We start from the raw sequence: 19127 nt of genomic DNA on the forward strand, positions 1-19127 counted from the left end.
AATTGTTGTTCATATTTGTGAAGAACACAAGAACAAATGTTTGAGGCACTTCCAAAATCATTGAAACATCTTAAGAATGAATGCACATTGGCCTTTTCCATTGATGTCGATGTCAAGTTTCGGAAGGTAAGACGATCGAGTTCGTGATGAATATACACAGTAACACCGAAAAAAATCGTTATTCGAACGGATCGAATAGATATTTTCCTTTTATTCGTGTTCAGAGAAAGCAGTGATGGCGAAAAAAGAGAGACAACAATGACAGTAAGAATCAGGTGGCTGTTCATTTTCAGCTGATACCATTCCTTGAGCAGCAGCAGCAGCCTTTGACATCCTCAAGTGTATGGAACTGGTATTCTCTCTATTTCAGAACCCGAAACCATATCGTCCCAAAGAAGATCCGAAAGCGCCATCGTCAATTCCCCGACGCGTCCTGTAACAAACGATTAATGAGAACATTTCATTCATTATCACTTTAACAAAAGTTAAGATCATAACAAAAAGATGTTACCATCTCCAATCGGTTGATCATCCCATGAGATGATTGGCAGTACAGGAAGTGTGCTTCCTACAAACATCATTTCAGCAGCGTCTTTGGCTTCCTCAACCGTAAGGTTCGCAGTTCCGACGCTCTTCAGCTTCCCGTCCTCGACCAACTTCGGAGCTAGAGCTAGAAGTCGGAGTGCGGTGCAGCCCGAGAGAACCTTATCGAAACAAGGCAAGATAAGCTCCTTTTCCTTGGTTATAAATGCAACATTCACATTTGGACCTTCTGCAACATATCCTTCTTCATCAACCCAAATGGAAGCAAATGCTCCTTTCTCTTCAGCTTCCATTTTGGTTAGCACATTTGGTAGGTAGTTCACACTCTTCATCGTCGCAAACTGCGGCGTCTTTATCGGCACGGTCGATGTTATGGCTTTAACCCCTTCTTTACATTGAGAGAAGTCGTCGTCTATGGCTACTGCATAGAATGCAGAATTGCCATGTCCAGAGGGTGTGAGCAGGAAATCTCCAGGTCCTGCACTTAACCAGTACCTTAAGGTGCCTTTCTTGAGCTCTGATACTGCTGTCAATTGGATAAGAATGCTCTGAAGAACCGACCGGGGGAACGGAGGCGAGATCTTCGCTTTTGCAGCCGATCTTAGAAAGCGGTCGATGTGGGCATCCAACTCATACAAATGTCTGTAAAGAACCAAAGTTAGTAATGAAGTCTAGAACAGTTCAACATGTTTGATGAACTTTCTCATGTACCAACCCATTTAAAATGATGGCTGTATCGAACACGCCGTGGCCTCGATGAACCATGTGATCATCGATCGGAATCATCATCATAGCTGGATCTGTAATAATTCCACCAAAAATGCTGGAATACATTGCTGGATATGGTTTCTTCTTCAAACTCCATTTCTCATGAAGTTTTTCGAGCAACTGTTTTGAAAGGAAGAGAAAAACATTTTCAACAGCAATGGAAGTTTAGTCATTTAGAGGCCAAATTCAAAGAAACCATAATGGATCATTTCTATTTGCAATTGTTTCAGTGCCTCATAGCCTCTAATAACCATCTCAAACTTTTTCCATGCCAAATGAAGAAAAAATGTAACCGGTAGATAGTGTCCGCTTTAGCCCGATACTGTCAGCCCATGGTTTTAAAACGCGTCTATTAGGGAGAGGTTTCCACACTTTTATACGGAATGTTTTTCCCTCTCCAACCAAGGGGACCCAACGTCCTTGTTGGCACACCGTCGAGTATCTAACTCTGATACTACTTTTAACATCCAAGCTCACGGCCCGTAGATATTGTCCGCTTTGGCTGAGAACAGAGCATCCCTTACAAGGGTGTGGAAACCTCTCCCTAGTAGACACGATTTAAAACCATGCCATCAGGGGACCCAACATCCTTGTTGGCACACCGTCGAGTATCTAGCTCTAATACTACTTTTAACATCCAAGCTCACGGCTAGTAGATATTGTCCGCTTTGGTTGAGAACAGAGCATCCCTTACAAGGGTGTGGAAACCTCTCCCTAGTAGACATGATTTAAAACCATGCTGTCAGGGGACCCAACGTCCTTGTTGGCACACCGTCGAGTATCTAGCTCTAATACTACTTTTAACATCCAAGCTCACTGCTAGTAGATATTGTCCGCTTTGGTTGAGAATAGAGCATCCCTTACAAGGGTGTGGAAACCTTTCCCTAGTAGACGCGTTTTAAAACCGTGAAACTAACGGCGATACATAACCGACTAAAACGAACAATATCTACTAGCCGTGGACGTGGACTCTTACAAAAAAAAATGATCCATCAGACATTGGGTGTTTGGAGAACTTACCTCGAATGATGATGAGAAAACATGAACCTTCAAGTCAGTTTCACTTCCATTTCCAATCGCTAATGCATCAGCACACAAGCAGAAACAATCATATTAACAACAAAGGGCAGACAAGAAAACACCCAACATCGAAAACATCGAAAACATCGAAAAAAAAAAAACAAACCCACCTCCAGTTTCATTAGAACGAGAGTTGGAGGCCTCCATTGAAGAAATTTACAGAACCTGCAGGGCAGAAGCACCAAAAAGGGTGAATGAAACCACTGAAAACTTGCCAATATAAAGGGCGTAGAGATCGATAAAGAATCATAAGAACTAACCACTTCTCTTGTAATAATTCAATGTCGGGTCGTATTCAAATGATATTGGTGAGAAAGAGAATCCTTTTGGGATTCACTGTTCGAAAGTTTGTCGTGAAGTATTTGGAGGGTAGAGAAAGAGACCGATTCTATTTTGATCGGTTTGTCTTTTGGGCAGTGTAAAAAGGTGTATCCTTTGGCCAATACTTCGTGGCAGAAGGAGAAAGAACAAGAACACAGCACCAGTGGCAGAGACTAAACTCCAACATACAATTTTCAGACCAGACAAGAGGCCGGCAGATAGGTCAAAGGCTCCATATTATATTCATTATAGTTGCAGTCAACATAAACTATATTATCCTTTCCTATGAATCTCCATGTCTTTCAGTGCGATCATTATCTGTAGCCCATTTTGAATCTCACAAGGAGATTGGTCCAGAATGTGATGGTAAAGAATGTATTGGAAATAATTTACCTCGACCCATCGTTATAACTTTTGGTTTTAATCAAATGATTGAGACATTCGCCCTTCCCTGCTCATGCTATTTCATTTATGTGCCGTCCCGTATTGTCCTTAAAAAATCTATTTTAAATAAAGTCGCTCGAGACACTCGTCTCGAAACGCTTGTCCTCATTGTGACACTAATGTGCCACAGAGTAACTCGCTTAGGCCATAGGGACTAGGGGTGGTGTGACACACGCATGTGCCACAAGGTAGCTCAACTCACTTAGGCCACATGGACTAGGGATGGTGTGACACACGCATGTGTCATAAGGTAGCTCAACTCGCTTAGGTCACATGGACCAGGGGTGGTGTGACACACGCATGTGCTACAGGGTAGCTCATCTGGCTTAAGCCAAAGGGACAAGTGGTAGTGTGACACACGCATGTTCTATAGGGTAGTTCAGCTCGCTTAGGCCACAGGGACCAAGGGTGGTTGTGTCACAGGATAACTCAGTTCGCTAAGGCCGCAGGGACCAGGAATGGTGTGACACACGCATGTGTCATAAGGTAGCTCAGCTCGCTTAAGCCACAGATACCAGTAGTAGTGTGACACACGCATGTGCCACAGGAAAGCTTGGTTAGGCCACAAGGATCGGGAGTAGTGGAGAGCTGATATCATAACACCCTAGACATTCGGATGCATTTCCATTCATCTCCACAGTCCTCAATCACAGTGTTCTTTCCCACATTTCAATAATTTTGTACATTTGGCAGTCACTATTAACTGATATCAGTAGCATAAATTGTGTCCTACAATCATTTGAGAACATATTTCGGAGTTTTGCTTAAGAATATTAATTGTTTTCATTGTTTAAACAGACAAAACATAAGATATGAAGACCAGAGGATAATTTAGCAATCAAGTATGGTGGGAACCTTGGGTTTTCTGAATGTGCCTGATGGATCATTAGTCACAAGCCACCCGAATCGCCCTCCTGCTCCTACCCATCTCTTTGATAGAGATCCAAGAGTTAGAACAGAAACTGTTGATCCAAAAACTCCCATCGGCACAAAGGGTTTACTTCCAAAACCAAGACGCCCATAAACCTCATCAGCAATCACAAGAATTCCAAGCTTTTTCTGCAGTCTCTGCAATCTGAAAGGTAATCGACCAAAAGTAATTATATAGATACTCTTTCTCTTGGGAAAAAGAAAAGAAACGAGAAACAGTTCCCAGAAATTTATGCACCAAAACGGAAAAGAAAAACAGGGGAGAAATCGAAATCCAAATCAAAATCAAAATGAAAATCGAAATCGAAATCGAAATCGAAACCGAACCTTCCCAGACTGAAAAGAATGAACAAGCGCCTGTTGAGCGGCGCGGGCAGTATGAAAACAAGAATAAGCAGATGGATCGGCAATGGCGAGAGAAATCAGCTTTCTGGCAGTGTCCTCATCGACATTCTCGAGAACGAAGCTCACTCTATAGCCATTTTGATTAATATTCACGTATAAAATTAATAAGTGGAGTAATGTAAAGTCACTGTAGATAAGAGTACGAGAGATACATTTGTAAACACTTTGGTTATAGTAATTCTACCGTCTACTGAAATTTCTTTTTCTCGTAACCAAGTAAAATTTTGTCTCTTTGTTTAATTTTTGTTTGTAAGTGTGTGAGTACGATCAATCTTGCTTCCACTTTCACTCCAATAATTAGGTATAAAAGCAAAAACAATTGGATATAAAAACATGTTTATTGCTGACCAATTGAAGGTTAGCACACTACACAAAAATTTTAATTTAAAACAAAATTAGTAAAATAATAAATAAGATATTTCAATTATAGTATTTTAACTAAATCTCTTGCATAAGGGTAATCAAGTAATTGCACTACTTTTTTTTATCTTGTAATTTTCCATCCACTTATGAAATCATATATTTTCTTACAAAATTATATATATATATATATATATATAATAGAGAGTTGGTGGGGGATAAGGGTATTTTGGTAATAACACAAGTGAATTCATTACATATTATTTAAATATATACAAACTTTAAGGGGAAAAAAAAGCTTTAATCATGGTGCAATTGATTACCCTTCTCATTGTAACTCGAAGGAAAAAAAAAAACTTTTAAATTTAATTTTTTTTAATGGCTAAATTACAGATTTAGTCATATTTAATGGTAATTTAATCGATTGAAAGTGAAAAATAATTTAGAAAATAAATTTACACCTAAGTTATATCATTTTTTAAAATAAACTTTTAATAAAATTATAAAATAAAATATTTGCAAAACATGAATTAAAATGCGCAAATAAAACAATAATAAATAAATAAATAATATTTTTATTTGATTATCCCATTAATTTTAAATTATTTTATTTTATTTTCATCCCTGCAATAATTTTAGGTTTGTGCGTGCATTGCCACGTGGCAAAAGCCCAGGCGTTCAATTGCTGAGGCTAAAACGAAATGCACGGAAATAGGCATGTAATAATTGAATCCTGATGGACGCTGGTAATTGGTGTACAATATATCGGGTACACCTAGCAACTGTCGCACCGAATCCTAGCTCTTCGTACAACACGCTGCTCGGGCCCACTAGCTCAGTCACGTCATCTGACGGTGACCAAGCAGAGTTCCATGATTTAATAAAGATTTTTTTTTTTTTTTTTTTTTTTTAGTTTATAAAAATATGTAATAATACAAATAAAATACAATTTCAAAACTTTATTGTATATTTTATTTTATTTTTAATATTTAATTAGTTTAAATTTTTTTTATATGTATTAGTTGCTGACTCGTATTTTAAATTAAAGCTTATGAATATTAATAAGAACATATCTTCCAAATTCTATTTCTATTTCTCTTTCTTAACCCACATAAATAAATTAATTAAAGGTTTTTTTCGAAATTAAAGATCATTATTGATTTTTTTAGTACAATAAATTCGAACAGTGAGTCGATGGTGCATGACCCACTTTAGATATCATTCACAGTCATCGAAGTTTTGCATCGTCTATCGAGATATGCATTGAAGTATTGTTCGACATTTCGATTCCCTTTAAAGATTTTGCGTTACGAGATCTTTGGTTTCTTAGAAGCAATCCTAGTCGAGAGAGTTAGAAAAGATGGAAAAGGATGGAAGAAGGAAATGGATTGGGCCTTGGGCTGCGGAAAATTCAGGAGAAAGGCCCAATGCTTTTTCGCCTGAATAAAAAACTGACCACTCTCTCTCAACTCTCTGCCGCTGTAAACCCGAGGGCGGCGCGGGTGACTTCACCTTGTCGTCACGCGCTTTCCGCAATCCCATGCTAATCTCTCGATCCACGCGCCGTTTTTTATCCTCCCAAAAATACAATTTTCTTAATTTATATAATATTTAACACGCGCATTTCTCGTTTACCAAAGTCAACTCCATATACCCTCAACCGGGTTCGGTTCGACCCGGTCCAGTTAGAATTTTCGGATTTATTAATTATCTGATAATTCTCATAATTTATAATTTTACAACTCAAAATTAAATTTAAAAAATGGGATGGGTTAAGGGGGGTAAAACAGGGGAGAATTTTTTTACCTGTTTGGGTAAATTATTTAATTAAATAAAATGGAAATGAGGTGTAATAAATAAGAGAGAGAGAGAGAGAGAGAGAGAGAGAGGGGAGGGATGATTTGATGTAAAGGCTGTTAGGGTGTGTGTGGTCTCAAAATCCGAGCATGATGTGTCAAAATCCTATTGCATCAATCTCTCCAACTTCTTTTGATGGTGATGGATTGAACGGACGGATGGGATTGATGAATGCATTTTTTTAAAAAAAATATATAATTTATTTTCTAATATCCACTTTTAATCATTTAATCATATTATTCCTTTTGTTTTCTTACCTATTCCAAATCAAATACAAACCAAATTCTTACCCTTTTTACCTCTTCCCTCAACTTTTACTTTTTTACCTTTAAAGAATTTGTTTGGATATTGTCTATTTTGACCTATTTTGACCCATTATGTATTCTTGTCAGCCTCACAGTTTTAAGATGCTTAGAGTGATTTCCACACTATAAGATATGTTTCATTCCCCTCTCCAACTAATATGAGATCTCACAATCTGACTCACCGCTAGCAGATATTGTCCGCCTTAGGCTTCCCCTCAAGATTTTAAAATGTGTCTAATAGAGAGAGGTTTCCACACCCTTATAGGAAATGTTTCGTTTCTCTCTTTAATCGATATGAGATCTCATATATATATATATATGCATATAATCACACTATAAATATTAAAAAATCATGTGATCGATAAATTTTCAAAATTGGTCAACTTCTATTGTTACCCATAAGTAGTTGACACGGTATAATCTTCACGCACACATACAAATACATAATTATTACAAATAAAAGTAATAGTAGGTCATTTCCTCTACCGACAGACAAGTAATTTACACGTACGTAATTAAATAAATTATTAGAGTTTAGCAAAAATAATAATTATTATTTTTCCTAACTTAAGAATTAAATAAATAAAGAAGTGAAGAAAGATAGAGTCAACCTACATTTAAAAAATAAAATTAAAATAATTAATAGTTAGAAAAATAAATAAATAAAAAATGAGAGTGGAGGTGAAAGGGAAAGGTTGGAATAAATGGAATATTTTGGATAATGATGGTGTTCTGTTAAGCCCACAGAGGTTCCTATTTTTGCTATGACAATTGAAAATGATGCCCAAATCCTATTTTCATTATTATTCTTTTATATATATATAAATTCTTTTCGAGTCCTTTATTCGATATTTAAGGATTTACTAATCTATTGGCACGACTAAGTTTCTAAGTTTAGGACATGACTCTGATACCATGTTAGACGAACACGACTCTCCACAATGATATGATATTGTCCACTTTGAGCTGAAGCTCTCATGGCTTTACTTTGGGTTTCCCCAAAATACCTCATGCCAATGGAGTTAGTTCCTCGCTTATAAACCCATAATTATTCCTTAAATTAGCGGATGTGAGACTTTCATCTTCCAACAAATAATTCATCTATTTTATTTTAATAGAAGAATTTGTTATATTTGATATTTTAGGTACTGAATTTATAATTTAATATTTGAAATATAAATATAATTTTTTTTAATTATATATATAAATAGAGTAAAAAAAAACACATGCATTTTGATGAGTAAGAGAGAGGAGAGAGAAAAAGGCAAAAGTTGTAGAGTGGTCAGGCAATACAATGATGAAAATGTGCAAAGCTATTTTGTAATTTTTTATTATTTATAAAAAATAAATATAAATTATTAAAGCCCAACTAAATATTGTATGTAATACAATAACGTCGTATCTTATTATCATCTTAATTTCCAACAACATGATCCATGCATTGTGATGTCGTTGCATGTCACGAGACACATTGACCATCTCGACTTGTTTGGACATATTCGTTGGGAAATGACCCATGTGTCGATCATCTCATCTGGACGTCTCATACGTGTCCATATTAAACCATTTACGACATACGTTTTAGATAGTGGGTGCATAATTCAACCTCCAATATATAGACTATGACGCAATATCGATATAACGTAGCTCGTTTAAAGAAAGAAACAAAAAGAGAGAACATTAGAGAAAATAAATAAATAATTAAATAAAAAGGAAAAATGTTTTAATTTCTTAAATGCTTTCACTGTGCTGACAATAAGAGATTTGAAAACAGCTTTATTGATACAATGCTGAAAATGAACCTCTTCTTTTTTTCTCTCTCTATCTCCCACGGAAGGAAACAAAAACTTTTTTTTTTTTTTTTTTTTTTATCTGAAAAATATAATTAAAAAAAAAACAATTCATTGGATAAATTATTAGAGTCGAGAATAATGTAGCTGACGATTATATGCTTACTCGGTAAGTTACGACTAAGAACGTTTGATTAATCCATCACACCTAAATGATGTGAAAGTTATCTTATTTATAATCAAATAAATTATAAGGATATGAAAATAATAATAAATGGAAATAACAATAAATAGAAAGATAATATTTGACTTATAATAAAATATGAAATATAATATATATGTTAAACTATAATTTATTACTAAATATCTTCAACAACCACAGTATTTCTATTACGTTCTGCACTAATTGACTTATTATGTATGGTAGGTTGACTTTCCACATCGTCCTGTGGTCAATGTCACCAGAAACAAACTAACTAGTGCACAATCCAACATGTGTTTTGACAATAAGTAATTATATGACCTGATAATCTAACGAATTAAAAATTTGGTCGATTAGATTTTTTTTCAACTGGGTTGGATACAAAAAAATTCAACTCTATTAGACAATTAATATTTCTTTTATTAGAAAAAGTCAACACAACTGCTAGTAGATTTTGTTTGTTGTCAGCTTGCAATCAATGTGGGATCTCATAATCCACCTTGCTTGGTGGTCGAATGTGGGGCATTTTCGTCTATAAACGATGTGAGATCTCACAATCCATCCCCCTTCAAAGGCCTAGCGTATTCACTAACACACTGCTTCGTGACTAGCTCTAATATGTCCTCATTGGGCATTCACTCCAAGGGATTCCTTCTAAGGTTTTAAAACGCATTTAGAGAGGTTTTCATACTATTATAAGAAATGTTTCATGACATGTTTGATGACTCTCCACACTGACATGATATTATCCGAGTTTAAGTTCTCATGGTTATGTTTTAAGCTTCCCGAAAATGGCTCATACCAATGGAGTTAGTATTCCTCATTTATAAACTCATGATCATTCCCTTAATTAGCAGATTGTGAGATTTTCATCCTCCAACACTAGTCACTGACTCAAAAAAAAAAAAAAAGTATAATATTAAAAATTAGTAGAAAACAAATAAACAAATAATTACGAAAGAGGATAATTTTTTAAAACAGTGAAACCAAAAACCTCCAAAACCAACCACAAAAGGGTCGAAGAAACAAAATAAATAAATAAATAAAATTTAAAAGTTCCCTTTCACTTGATTTTCTTCACTGACATAGGAATACCTGCACACTTCCTCACGCACGCACGCATACTCAGATCAGAACCCCACTCCCTCCCTCACGCATACACATCCACATCACTTTCTCTCTCTACAGTAGAGAGAGAAACCCCCCTTTTCCTCCCCTTTTTATCCCCCATTCCCTCCCTTCCATGGATTTTCCACCTGGGTTTTGAGCTTTCTCTTCTGGGTTTCCCTTCCTTTTCCGACCTCTCCCCTGTTTCCTCTGTTTTTCCTCCACCAACATGGACGTTTCTTCATTCTCTCGCTACGACTCCGCCGCCGCCGCCGCCGTCGACCACCCCCACCCCCACCACCTCCCCCCCGGCTTCCGCTTCCACCCCACCGACGAGGAACTCATCACCTACTACCTCCTCAAGAAAGTCCTCGACAGTAGCTTCAGTGGCAGAGCCATTGCAGAGGTCGACCTCAACAAGTGCGAGCCATGGGAGCTTCCGGGTAATTAGCTTCATTATCTCTTAATTTAAACAAACCCCATTTGATTTTGTTGTCTATAATCGTTAATTAATGGAGGATTTTACGTAATTAATCAGAGAAAGCGAAAATGGGAGAGAAGGAGTGGTATTTCTTTAGCCTTAGAGACCGGAAGTATCCGACCGGTCTCCGGACCAACAGGGCGACGGAGGCTGGGTACTGGAAAGCCACCGGAAAAGACAGGGAAATTTTTAGTGTCAAAACGTGTTCGTTGGTGGGGATGAAGAAGACGTTGGTGTTTTACAGAGGAAGAGCTCCCAAGGGTGAAAAGAGTAACTGGGTTATGCATGAATATCGCCTTGAAGGCAAATTTGCTTACCATTATCTCTCCACTAACTCCAAGGTTCTTCCCTTTTCTTCTTCTTGATCGATCGTACCCTAGTTCCCAATTTTGTAACGGCCCGAGTACACCGCTAGTAAATATTGTCCTCGGATTTTAAAACGGGCATCTTAGGGAGAGGTTTCCACTCTTGTTAAGAATGTTTCATTCTACTCCCCAACCGGTGTGTAATTTCACAGTCTACCCTTTATGGGTCCGGTTGTTTTCTCCTCCAATTGACGTGGGATCTTAACGTCTTTGCTGGGACACTTACACGTGTCCACCCACTTTTGGGGCTCAGCTTACTTGCTGGTACATGGACTAGTGTCTAGCTTTTACTCCATTTGTAATGGTTCAAGTCCATTACTATTAGCTATTGTCTTTTTTGTGCTTTTCTTTTCAGGGTTATCTTTGAATTCTTAAAACATGTCTGTTAAGTAGAGGTTTCTAGGTGTCCACTCGCTTTCGGGGCTCAGCTTACGGGCTGGTACATGGACTAGTGTCTAGCTCTTACTCCATTTGAAACCGTTCAAGTCCACTACTACTAGATATTGTCTTTTTTGTCCTTTTCTTTTCAGGGTTATCTTTGAATTCTTAAAACGTGTCTGTTAAGTAGAGGTTTTTAGGCACGATGCTTTAATTTGCACTCATTTTGTTAACCCTCATGAAATTAGGGTTTTATTGGTGTGTTTTTCAATAAATTATGAACATATGATTTGAATGTGACATTAATTATTTAAATCATTATTGAATTTATTTCAATTTATTAAAAGCTTGGATTTTTAACTATATGTTATGTATGAATGTAATTCAGGATGAATGGGTGATTTCGAGGGTGTTTCAAAAGAGTGGCACCGGAGTTGGTGGCGGAGTTGACGGCGGCGGGGGTTCGAGGAAACCGAGGTTTATTCCCGGTACGGCGAGTGTATACCCAGAACCAAGCTCTCCGTCGTCTGTGTCTCTCCCGCCGCTGCTAGATTCGTCTTTATACTCTGCTCCGGTGGCCGCCACGGCTCTTTCCGGGAACATAACTGACCGTGATAGCTGCTCGTATAACAGCCCAAGAGAGCACGTGTCCTGTTTCTCCACCACCGCCGGCGGTAGCTTTAACATCCCAAGTTACGATTTTGCCACTCCCCCTCCACTTCTCGCCGCCGTTGACCCATCTCCCCGCTTCCACCGGAACATGGGTCTGTCGGCGTTCCCAAGTCTTCGGAGCTTGCAGGAGAATCTCCAACTTCCGTTCTTCTATTCGCCGGTCAATCTTCCTTCTCCACCACCACCGCCGCTCCACCATGGCAACATGTCCTCGTCAGCTGACGTCGTCGCCTGTAATTCCGCCGGAAATTGGGGTGTCTCCGACGAACCCAGATCCATGAACTCCACTGAACTTGACTGCATGTGGTCCTACTGAATTTCTCAGTTCATCAGAAGTAGCTAGCTGCGTTGACTTTTTAGTTTCCAAAAGTCTACCTTAAATGATGTATGAATGTATTATCTTGTTTTAATTTCTATGTATTTTAAATGAATTTAATATCTTTTTCTTAAACAAATTCCAAGTAATTTTGCAGCTATCATATATATATAATTGAAACCCTACTTATTACTTAGGCAACCGAAGATCAAACTTACGAACAAATCGAGATTGAAAAACTACATGATGAATCTGGATCAAACTTATTAACGATCCTCGATCGAAGAACAACATGATGGATCTAGATTAAATTTACGAATGAGTCAAGATTGAAGAACAACATGATGAATCTAGATTAAACTTACGAAGGAATTGAGATTGAAAACAACATGATAGAATCTATATCAAACTTACGAGATCTTAGAATAACATGATTAATCTAGATCAAACTTACAATTGAACCGAGATTGAATAATAACATGATGATGAATCGAGATTCAAACTTACGGACGAACCGAGATCGAAGAACAACATGATACGATGAATCAAGATCAAACTTACGAATGAACCAAGATCGAAAAACAACAGATATGATGAATCTAGATGAAACTTAGGAACAAACTGGGATCGAAGAATAAGATGATGATGAATTTGGATCAAGTTTACGAACAAACCGAGATTGAAGAATGACATGATGATGAATCTAGATCAAACTTACAAACGAGCCGAGATGAAGAACAACATGATGATGAATCTAGATCAAACTTATGAACAAACCAAGATCGAAGAACAACATGATTTGATGAATCTAGATCAAACTTAGGAACGAATTGAGATCGAAGAACAAGATGATGATGAATTTAAATCAAACTTACGAACGAACCGAGATTGAAGAACAACATGATGATGAATCTAGATCAAACTTATGAACGAACCGAGATAAAAAAAAAACAACATGATATAATGAATCTAGATCAAACTTACGAACGAACCGAGATCGAAAAACAACATGATAGGATGAACCTAGATCAAACTTAGAAACGAACTGGGATTGAAGAACAAGATGATGATGAATTTAGATCAAACTTACGAACGAACCGAGATTGAAAAAATGATGATGAATCTAGATCAAACTTACAAACGAACCGAGATAAAAAAACAACAACATGATATAATGAATCTAGATCAAACTTACAAACGAATCGAGATCGAAAAACAACATGATATGATGAACCTAGATCAAACTTAGGAACGAACTGGGATCAAAGAACAACAGAACGATGAATCTAGATCAAACTTACCAACGAACCGAGATCGAAGAATAACAAGACGAATGATTGTTTGATTTTGTTGAAGAAATGGTGAAAAATCCAAGTGGGTTGTGAGAATCAAAACATGATGGTGACTGTTCATGATGATATATCATGTGTAAATATTTGTGGGGGTGATTTTTCAGACATGTTCTAATCAATGATAATAATAATAATAATAATGTTTTAGGGTTTGGAAGGGGAAATCCATAGTTATAGGAAGCAAGGAGGAAGCTTTTGTGAGATTATAGAAAGCTACCTGTCTGGTTTTCTGTCGTCTTCCTCATCATCATTTATTATAATAATCTTCACCTTTTTTTCATTTTCTTTTTCAGTAATAAATGTGCAATCTTTGTGTTTTCCATGGATATACCTTTTTGTTTCCATCATTTATGGGTCTTTTTTTTAAAAAAAAAAAAGAAAAAAAAACCTTTTAGGAATGTAACGGATACGGGTCATGATAAATAGGTTAGAAGAACATCACCGTTTCGCCTAGTAGCACGACGCTTGTATTGCTCTCCCACAATCCCGTTTTCGCAATTTCGGCTGCTCCTGTTTTGTTGTTGCTACTATAAGAATTGCTTTTGCGTTCTTTTCCTTTAAATGGTTCAGTTCGCCAGTTTGAAAGGTTAACTGGGTTTAAATTACATTTTTCTCTGCAACGGACATTTTATGTATAAAAAGTACGCCCACATACTTAATATTATATATAACTATACAAAAGATTAAGATTATTATTATTAATTATTTCATAACTCATTCAAATAACATATACAATTATTTTTTACATACTAAATATCATGTAAATTTATGTGAATAGTATTAGAAATCATGTCATGTATCTACCTCCACATACGAAAAGGAAAGGGTGTGGAAGATTACTCGTAAAGCAGTCGATCAAAATATGAGAAGGAAGACTTCCGAATGAAGGGAATATAACTTATTCCGCTAGAATTTACTTGAGTTGACAAGTACTTCCGACGTTTAAACCTGGACCTTGCTAACAAAGAACAAAATGTATTAATCAGTTGAGTTATTCTCGAGTTGACAAATCACCTCGACTACACTTTAAACCTAAACCTAATTAATATTCGCAAATATATTTGCATTTTGTGTTTTGAATTCCCAGGAGTACAATAATAGAGAGAGACCATTTAATTGGGCAGTTGAATTAGGTCAGAATGAGAAGCTAAATCAAATGGGTATTGTATTAGGTTGACGTGTTGGTAGGCTTTTAGCCACCCCCACAAAAAGGCTATTGTCCTTAAACTTGGAGGACATCCCACCCCACCTCACATGTGCTTCTCTCTCTCTCTCTCTCTCTCTCTCTACCCCAAATAATACTATGAAATAGACTGTGTATGTGCTATCAGATGGTTTAATGTCCCTTTGCATAAGGACACCATGTCCTCTCCATTTCAATGCAAACTTTCAGTACATGAAATCTAATATCAACTCAGACATTGATGAGCAATTGGTGCTTTTCCAGGAAAAGAATAACAAAAGGAATCCAATTTGTGTTTGGATTCCCACAAAGCAAAACCATTAATTTACATGGAAGAACTAATGATTATTTACTATGAATTCAAAATCAAGAATTCGATACAATTAATTGCATATCAGATCAGAGAAAAGAACAGAAGATAAGAGTATAGACAAACTTTAGTAAACTGTCAAAAACCAATGAAAACTACCAGTGTGAAGATACCTCGTTCGTTTCTTTGGCGAATGGTTAGGCTAATGTGTACGTTTTCTTTTCGATGAATCCTTTGGCGAATGATCTCTGGACTCGGTCGGTTCTGGTTTCTGTTTAACACTTAAAGGCTTTGATGGTTCCTCAAATTCAGATACTGAACTTCTTGGTTTGCTACTTCGTGTAGAGCTTGTTCTTCGGCTGCTCGAGTTTGGGCCTCTGGATGTGGTAGTTTGACGACTCAATGAAATTCCAGATGATTTCTTATACACTGACTTTAAAGGGGTGGCCTTTTCGAGTTCTTCGGGTTTAGGGTAATGCACGAGTGATATCCGCCGGATAATCTTTCGAACTTCAAGGGTCAAAGAATGTAACAAAAAATAAAACAACTTTTATTAGGTAGATCTTGAAATGAGATGCATAAAGTACCTACTTTGTTTGTCTGCATTCCAACAAATTTAGACACGACAGAAAGTTGAATGCAGCATGTTTGCATATTATGGCTGACTCATAAATTAAACTACAGACGTTAGAACATGCAGATTCAGAATCACTAGGGATGGAGGAGAAGCTAGAAGTCTAGGCATTAACGCCATTTGTATTGAAAGTGAAATTAAACTACCATCTCTTAATCTTGGAAAAACGACGGCAAGAAGGCTTTGAATCGAAGGGGGTACTGCCAAAGAAAAGCGTTGGTGGTTTGATATTGCAAAAAACAGCAGCTTTTTTCAAGTCTTACATTTTAAAGCTAATAGAGGTACCGAATCAGTATCTGGAATAATAGTTGGTTGGATGACAATCTTCTTCGTAGGATTTTTCCTGCATTTTTTGGTATTTCCATGAAAAAAGAAGGCGCTATAGCTGATTGCTGGAGCTCGAAAGCCAATGACTGGGACCTTGGCCTTAGAATAGCCTTTTTGATTGGGAAAGCTGGATTGAGCCGATTGATATGATTGATATGGTGCGGCTGGGTGAAGATAAAGATAGAGTTCAGTGGTCTATTGAGGCGAGAGGAAAGTTCTCTACCAAATCCAACTGACAACCGCAGAAATATAATCTTAGTTGATTACTGCTATATGGAAATTCAAGTGTCCTAAGAAGGTTCAACTTTTTCTCTGTTTGATGACCCACAGAGGTTTCAATACTCAGAGAAAATTCAGTAATTGGGACCCTCTCGCCCTCCGCTTGCTGCTTATGTCTCAAGTCGAACGAGACCTTATTCAATTTGTTTCTTCATTATCTAATCGCAAGTAGTGGCTTGTTTTTTCTGATGGATATCTTTGATTTTATTAACTGTTTGCCAAAGTCTATAGATAATTGGCTGGTGGAAGTTCTTTCAATTTGTCAATGGTCCAAACATGCTCAAATTTTGTGGAAACGTGGGGCTCGGGCGTTATAATGGCATCTTTGGCTGGAAAGAAACCAGAGAGTCTTCGAAGATAAGTCTTCTTCTTTTGAGTTCTTTTAGGAATGTACAGTTAGCTTCCTCTTTGTGGAGTTATACTCACAATTGTGAATAACTGGAAAGCTTTCTTATAATTTTTTTTAGGAGGGGAGGCCCCTAGGCTGTTCTTCTTTCTTTCTTCTTCTTCTTTTTTTTTTTTTTTTTTTTTTTTTTTGATCCTATATCATTTCTTATCTAAAAAAATCTACCATCTCCTAATCTAAAATATAGGAGCTCGTAGAGCAGGACTGGTACAGATAAAGTACAAGCCAGATATGACAAAAAGAAACAAGAGAGTAACTGCAATGAAGGGACTGATGACACTAACATGTGAAGTAAAACAGATTCAAAATGAAGATATATATATACTGCAACAGAAAGAGGGACATTTACCTAATTTGCTGTCTGATGAAGATGGTAGAAAGACAGAAGCCTCAGGTTCTTGAGCCACACAGCTGACCACATCATATGACTTTCCTAATGATGGAAACAAAGAATAAATTGAAATTATAGTAAAAAGAAAATGAAAATGAATAAAATAGAATGGTTATAATTCACATTCAAACAAAATAGTTCAAGTATATTCATGCACCAACTGTTCTTTGAAAATCTGATGATAGATTAATTCAACATACCAAGAAAAATGGATGTCAAGAGAATATTACCAGATGATCCATTAAAGCTGCCCAAATGTCCATCTGGATGAAGTTGAAGAGAAAGCTCTTGCCCATCAAAATCCGGGGCCTACAAGACCCATTGAAGAAAAAGAGTAAACCCCTCTGGAAGTTAAAAGAGTATTTACAATGGCTGCAAAAAACTTCCATCTCGAAAAAAAATATGTTTATGGGCTGTTCTTCATTTTAATTTCTCCAAAATTGCAGGTAGCTATACTGTTTTCCTAGATTAGTTTATGAGATCTTACTTGGTTAGCAGGCCATTGAATAAGCCAAAGCTCTGCACAGTTAGACAAAGACATATCAGTAAGAAATTCCCTTTTGTCTTCCTCAAACTCTGGTGGAGGTTTGTAGCGTTCTACACTTTTACAAGCATCAACCTCGTTGCTCATACTCGCAACAAATTAAGTCCCTACGCCAACAAATAGAAGAAGAACACTTGGATATCAAATAACGGAATGAGCAAATAGATACAAAAGAACAAACATAACCAATTGAAAATTCGGGCATTTTGTCAAACAATTCATATGCAAACTACTTCCTTCAAATGTTTGCAATACAAGCTTAAATCCCACATGAAAAACAAAACAAACTAGCGCAATTCTTTTACTCTGTTTGAAATTCAACTAAAAATCAAGATGGGTAGTAACAAAACAACCAAAGAAAACGATCAGAGGAGAGGGTAACCTTACCTCTAGCCTGTAGAAACCGAAAAACAAATGCATTTTTCAACAGAGTGAGACAGTCATGCTGACAAGAAACATATACATTTAACTATCTATTCTATATGAGCTAACCCATTGAGCAATGGTGTGCGCTTCGCAATAAGAAGCCAGAAACAACCAACCATGGAGGTGCAAGTTTCAAATCATGCAAAACTATACAATTCAAATATCTCTGACTTTTTTCTTTCGGGAAAATTGGTATCCGATAGATTACTTCGATCGGTTCTAGACAAATTCATGGCGGGTGTGTGGTGCCTTCTAAGATTTGACAGACCAGAAACAAGTCAATTTCAGAACATAGATGATCAGAGCCTAAATTGAAAGACATGCAATGAATCAAAGGGCAGAGAGCAGCACACGGAAATTCGAAATGCCCCAATTTGCGGCATACCTGATCTTCTTTTCGTGACCATTACGTTTATTTCATTGTGCAAGTGAGAAACAAGACAGATGGAGAAAGAAAGAGTAACAATACCAATAAGAAAACCAGTACAAACCGGTAGAAGGGAGTCACCGGCGGCACGAGAGGGAGAAATACGGCAGCGGCAGCCCTGAACCGGAGAGAAGCGGCGGCGACACTGATCTGCAAGGACGCAGGTGAAGCTGGCGGGAAGAAGAAGTGGAACACGTGAGAGTGATAGGAATATGAAAGGGTAGTGTTTAGGGCTTTTATTTTATTCCATTATTTTCTTAAATATATTTTTAAGTTAAAAATAAAAAAATGTTATAATGTAATTTATACTTAAAAATTAAAATAATAATATTATTTTGCTATTTTGAGCTTTATTTTATTTTAGATCAAATTAATAATAAACTAGTAAGATATTTATTTTATTATTTTTTAAATGATATTTAATTTGTATTAAAAAAAAAAAACTTAATTCAAAAAACTTTTATTAAATAATGTAATTTCTTATAATAAAATTAAATATTAATTTTCAGCAAGTAAAAATATAT

The 19127-nt window shown here is 36.7% G+C and overlaps 3 protein-coding genes across 3 annotated transcripts; 1 reads left to right on the plus strand and 2 right to left on the minus strand.

The window, feature by feature from the left end:
- Positions 1–70: 70 nt before the first annotated feature.
- LOC111796853 (D-amino-acid transaminase, chloroplastic) lies at positions 71–4566 on the minus strand. The gene is made up of 7 exons (XM_023679641.2): positions 4414–4566; positions 4012–4231; positions 2502–2556; positions 2332–2390; positions 1259–1431; positions 512–1185; positions 71–433 (listed from the first exon to the last, which is right to left on the minus strand). Exons 3-7 carry the CDS (start codon positions 2536–2538, stop codon positions 336–338), a joined length of 1041 nt encoding a protein of 346 aa, XP_023535409.1. The 5' UTR covers positions 2539–2556; positions 4012–4231; positions 4414–4566; the 3' UTR covers positions 71–335.
- A 5658-nt stretch (positions 4567–10224) lies between these two features.
- LOC111797633 (protein CUP-SHAPED COTYLEDON 2-like) lies at positions 10225–12492 on the plus strand. The gene is made up of 3 exons (XM_023680693.2): positions 10225–10555; positions 10651–10934; positions 11725–12492. Exons 1-3 carry the CDS (start codon positions 10342–10344, stop codon positions 12322–12324), a joined length of 1098 nt encoding a protein of 365 aa, XP_023536461.2. The 5' UTR covers positions 10225–10341; the 3' UTR covers positions 12325–12492.
- A 2577-nt stretch (positions 12493–15069) lies between these two features.
- On the minus strand, positions 15070–18816 carry LOC111796754 (mediator-associated protein 2-like). Its single transcript, XM_023679506.2, has 5 exons — positions 18646–18816; positions 17694–17857; positions 17437–17515; positions 17165–17248; positions 15070–15679 (listed from the first exon to the last, which is right to left on the minus strand). Exons 2-5 carry the CDS (start codon positions 17835–17837, stop codon positions 15372–15374), a joined length of 615 nt encoding a protein of 204 aa, XP_023535274.2. The 5' UTR covers positions 17838–17857; positions 18646–18816; the 3' UTR covers positions 15070–15371.
- Between the last annotated feature and the right edge of the window lie 311 nt (positions 18817–19127).

This window comes from Cucurbita pepo, chromosome 6 (assembly GCF_057944985.1).
Source record: "Cucurbita pepo subsp. pepo isolate OVF chromosome 6, ASM5794498v1, whole genome shotgun sequence".
Taxonomy (NCBI): domain Eukaryota; kingdom Viridiplantae; phylum Streptophyta; class Magnoliopsida; order Cucurbitales; family Cucurbitaceae; genus Cucurbita; species Cucurbita pepo.

Excerpts from the sequence above, each read along its gene's own strand:
- LOC111796853 (XM_023679641.2), bottom strand. The coding sequence starts at position 2,538 with ATGGAGGCCTCCAACTCTCGTTCTAATGAAACTGGAG. Across the intron at positions 1,432-2,331 it reads TTTTCTCATCATCATTCGAG|TTGCTCGAAAAACTTCATGA; the intron begins GTAAGTTCTCCA and ends CTTTCAAAACAG. Across the intron at positions 434-511 it reads TGATCAACCGATTGGAGATG|GACGCGTCGGGGAATTGACG; the intron begins GTAACATCTTTT and ends CGTTTGTTACAG.
- LOC111797633 (XM_023680693.2), top strand. The coding sequence starts at position 10,342 with ATGGACGTTTCTTCATTCTCTCGCTACGACTCCGCCGCCGCCGCCGCC. Across the intron at positions 10,556-10,650 it reads CGAGCCATGGGAGCTTCCGG|AGAAAGCGAAAATGGGAGAG; the intron begins GTAATTAGCTTC and ends GTAATTAATCAG. Across the intron at positions 10,935-11,724 it reads ATCTCTCCACTAACTCCAAG|GATGAATGGGTGATTTCGAG; the intron begins GTTCTTCCCTTT and ends AATGTAATTCAG.
- LOC111796754 (XM_023679506.2), bottom strand. The coding sequence starts at position 17,837 with ATGAGCAACGAGGTTGATGCTTGTAAAAGTGTAGAACGCTACAAACCT. Across the intron at positions 17,249-17,436 it reads CAGCTTTAATGGATCATCTG|GAAAGTCATATGATGTGGTC; the intron begins GTAATATTCTCT and ends TTCCATCATTAG. Across the intron at positions 15,680-17,164 it reads TTCATCAGACAGCAAATTAG|TTCGAAAGATTATCCGGCGG; the intron begins GTAAATGTCCCT and ends TGACCCTTGAAG.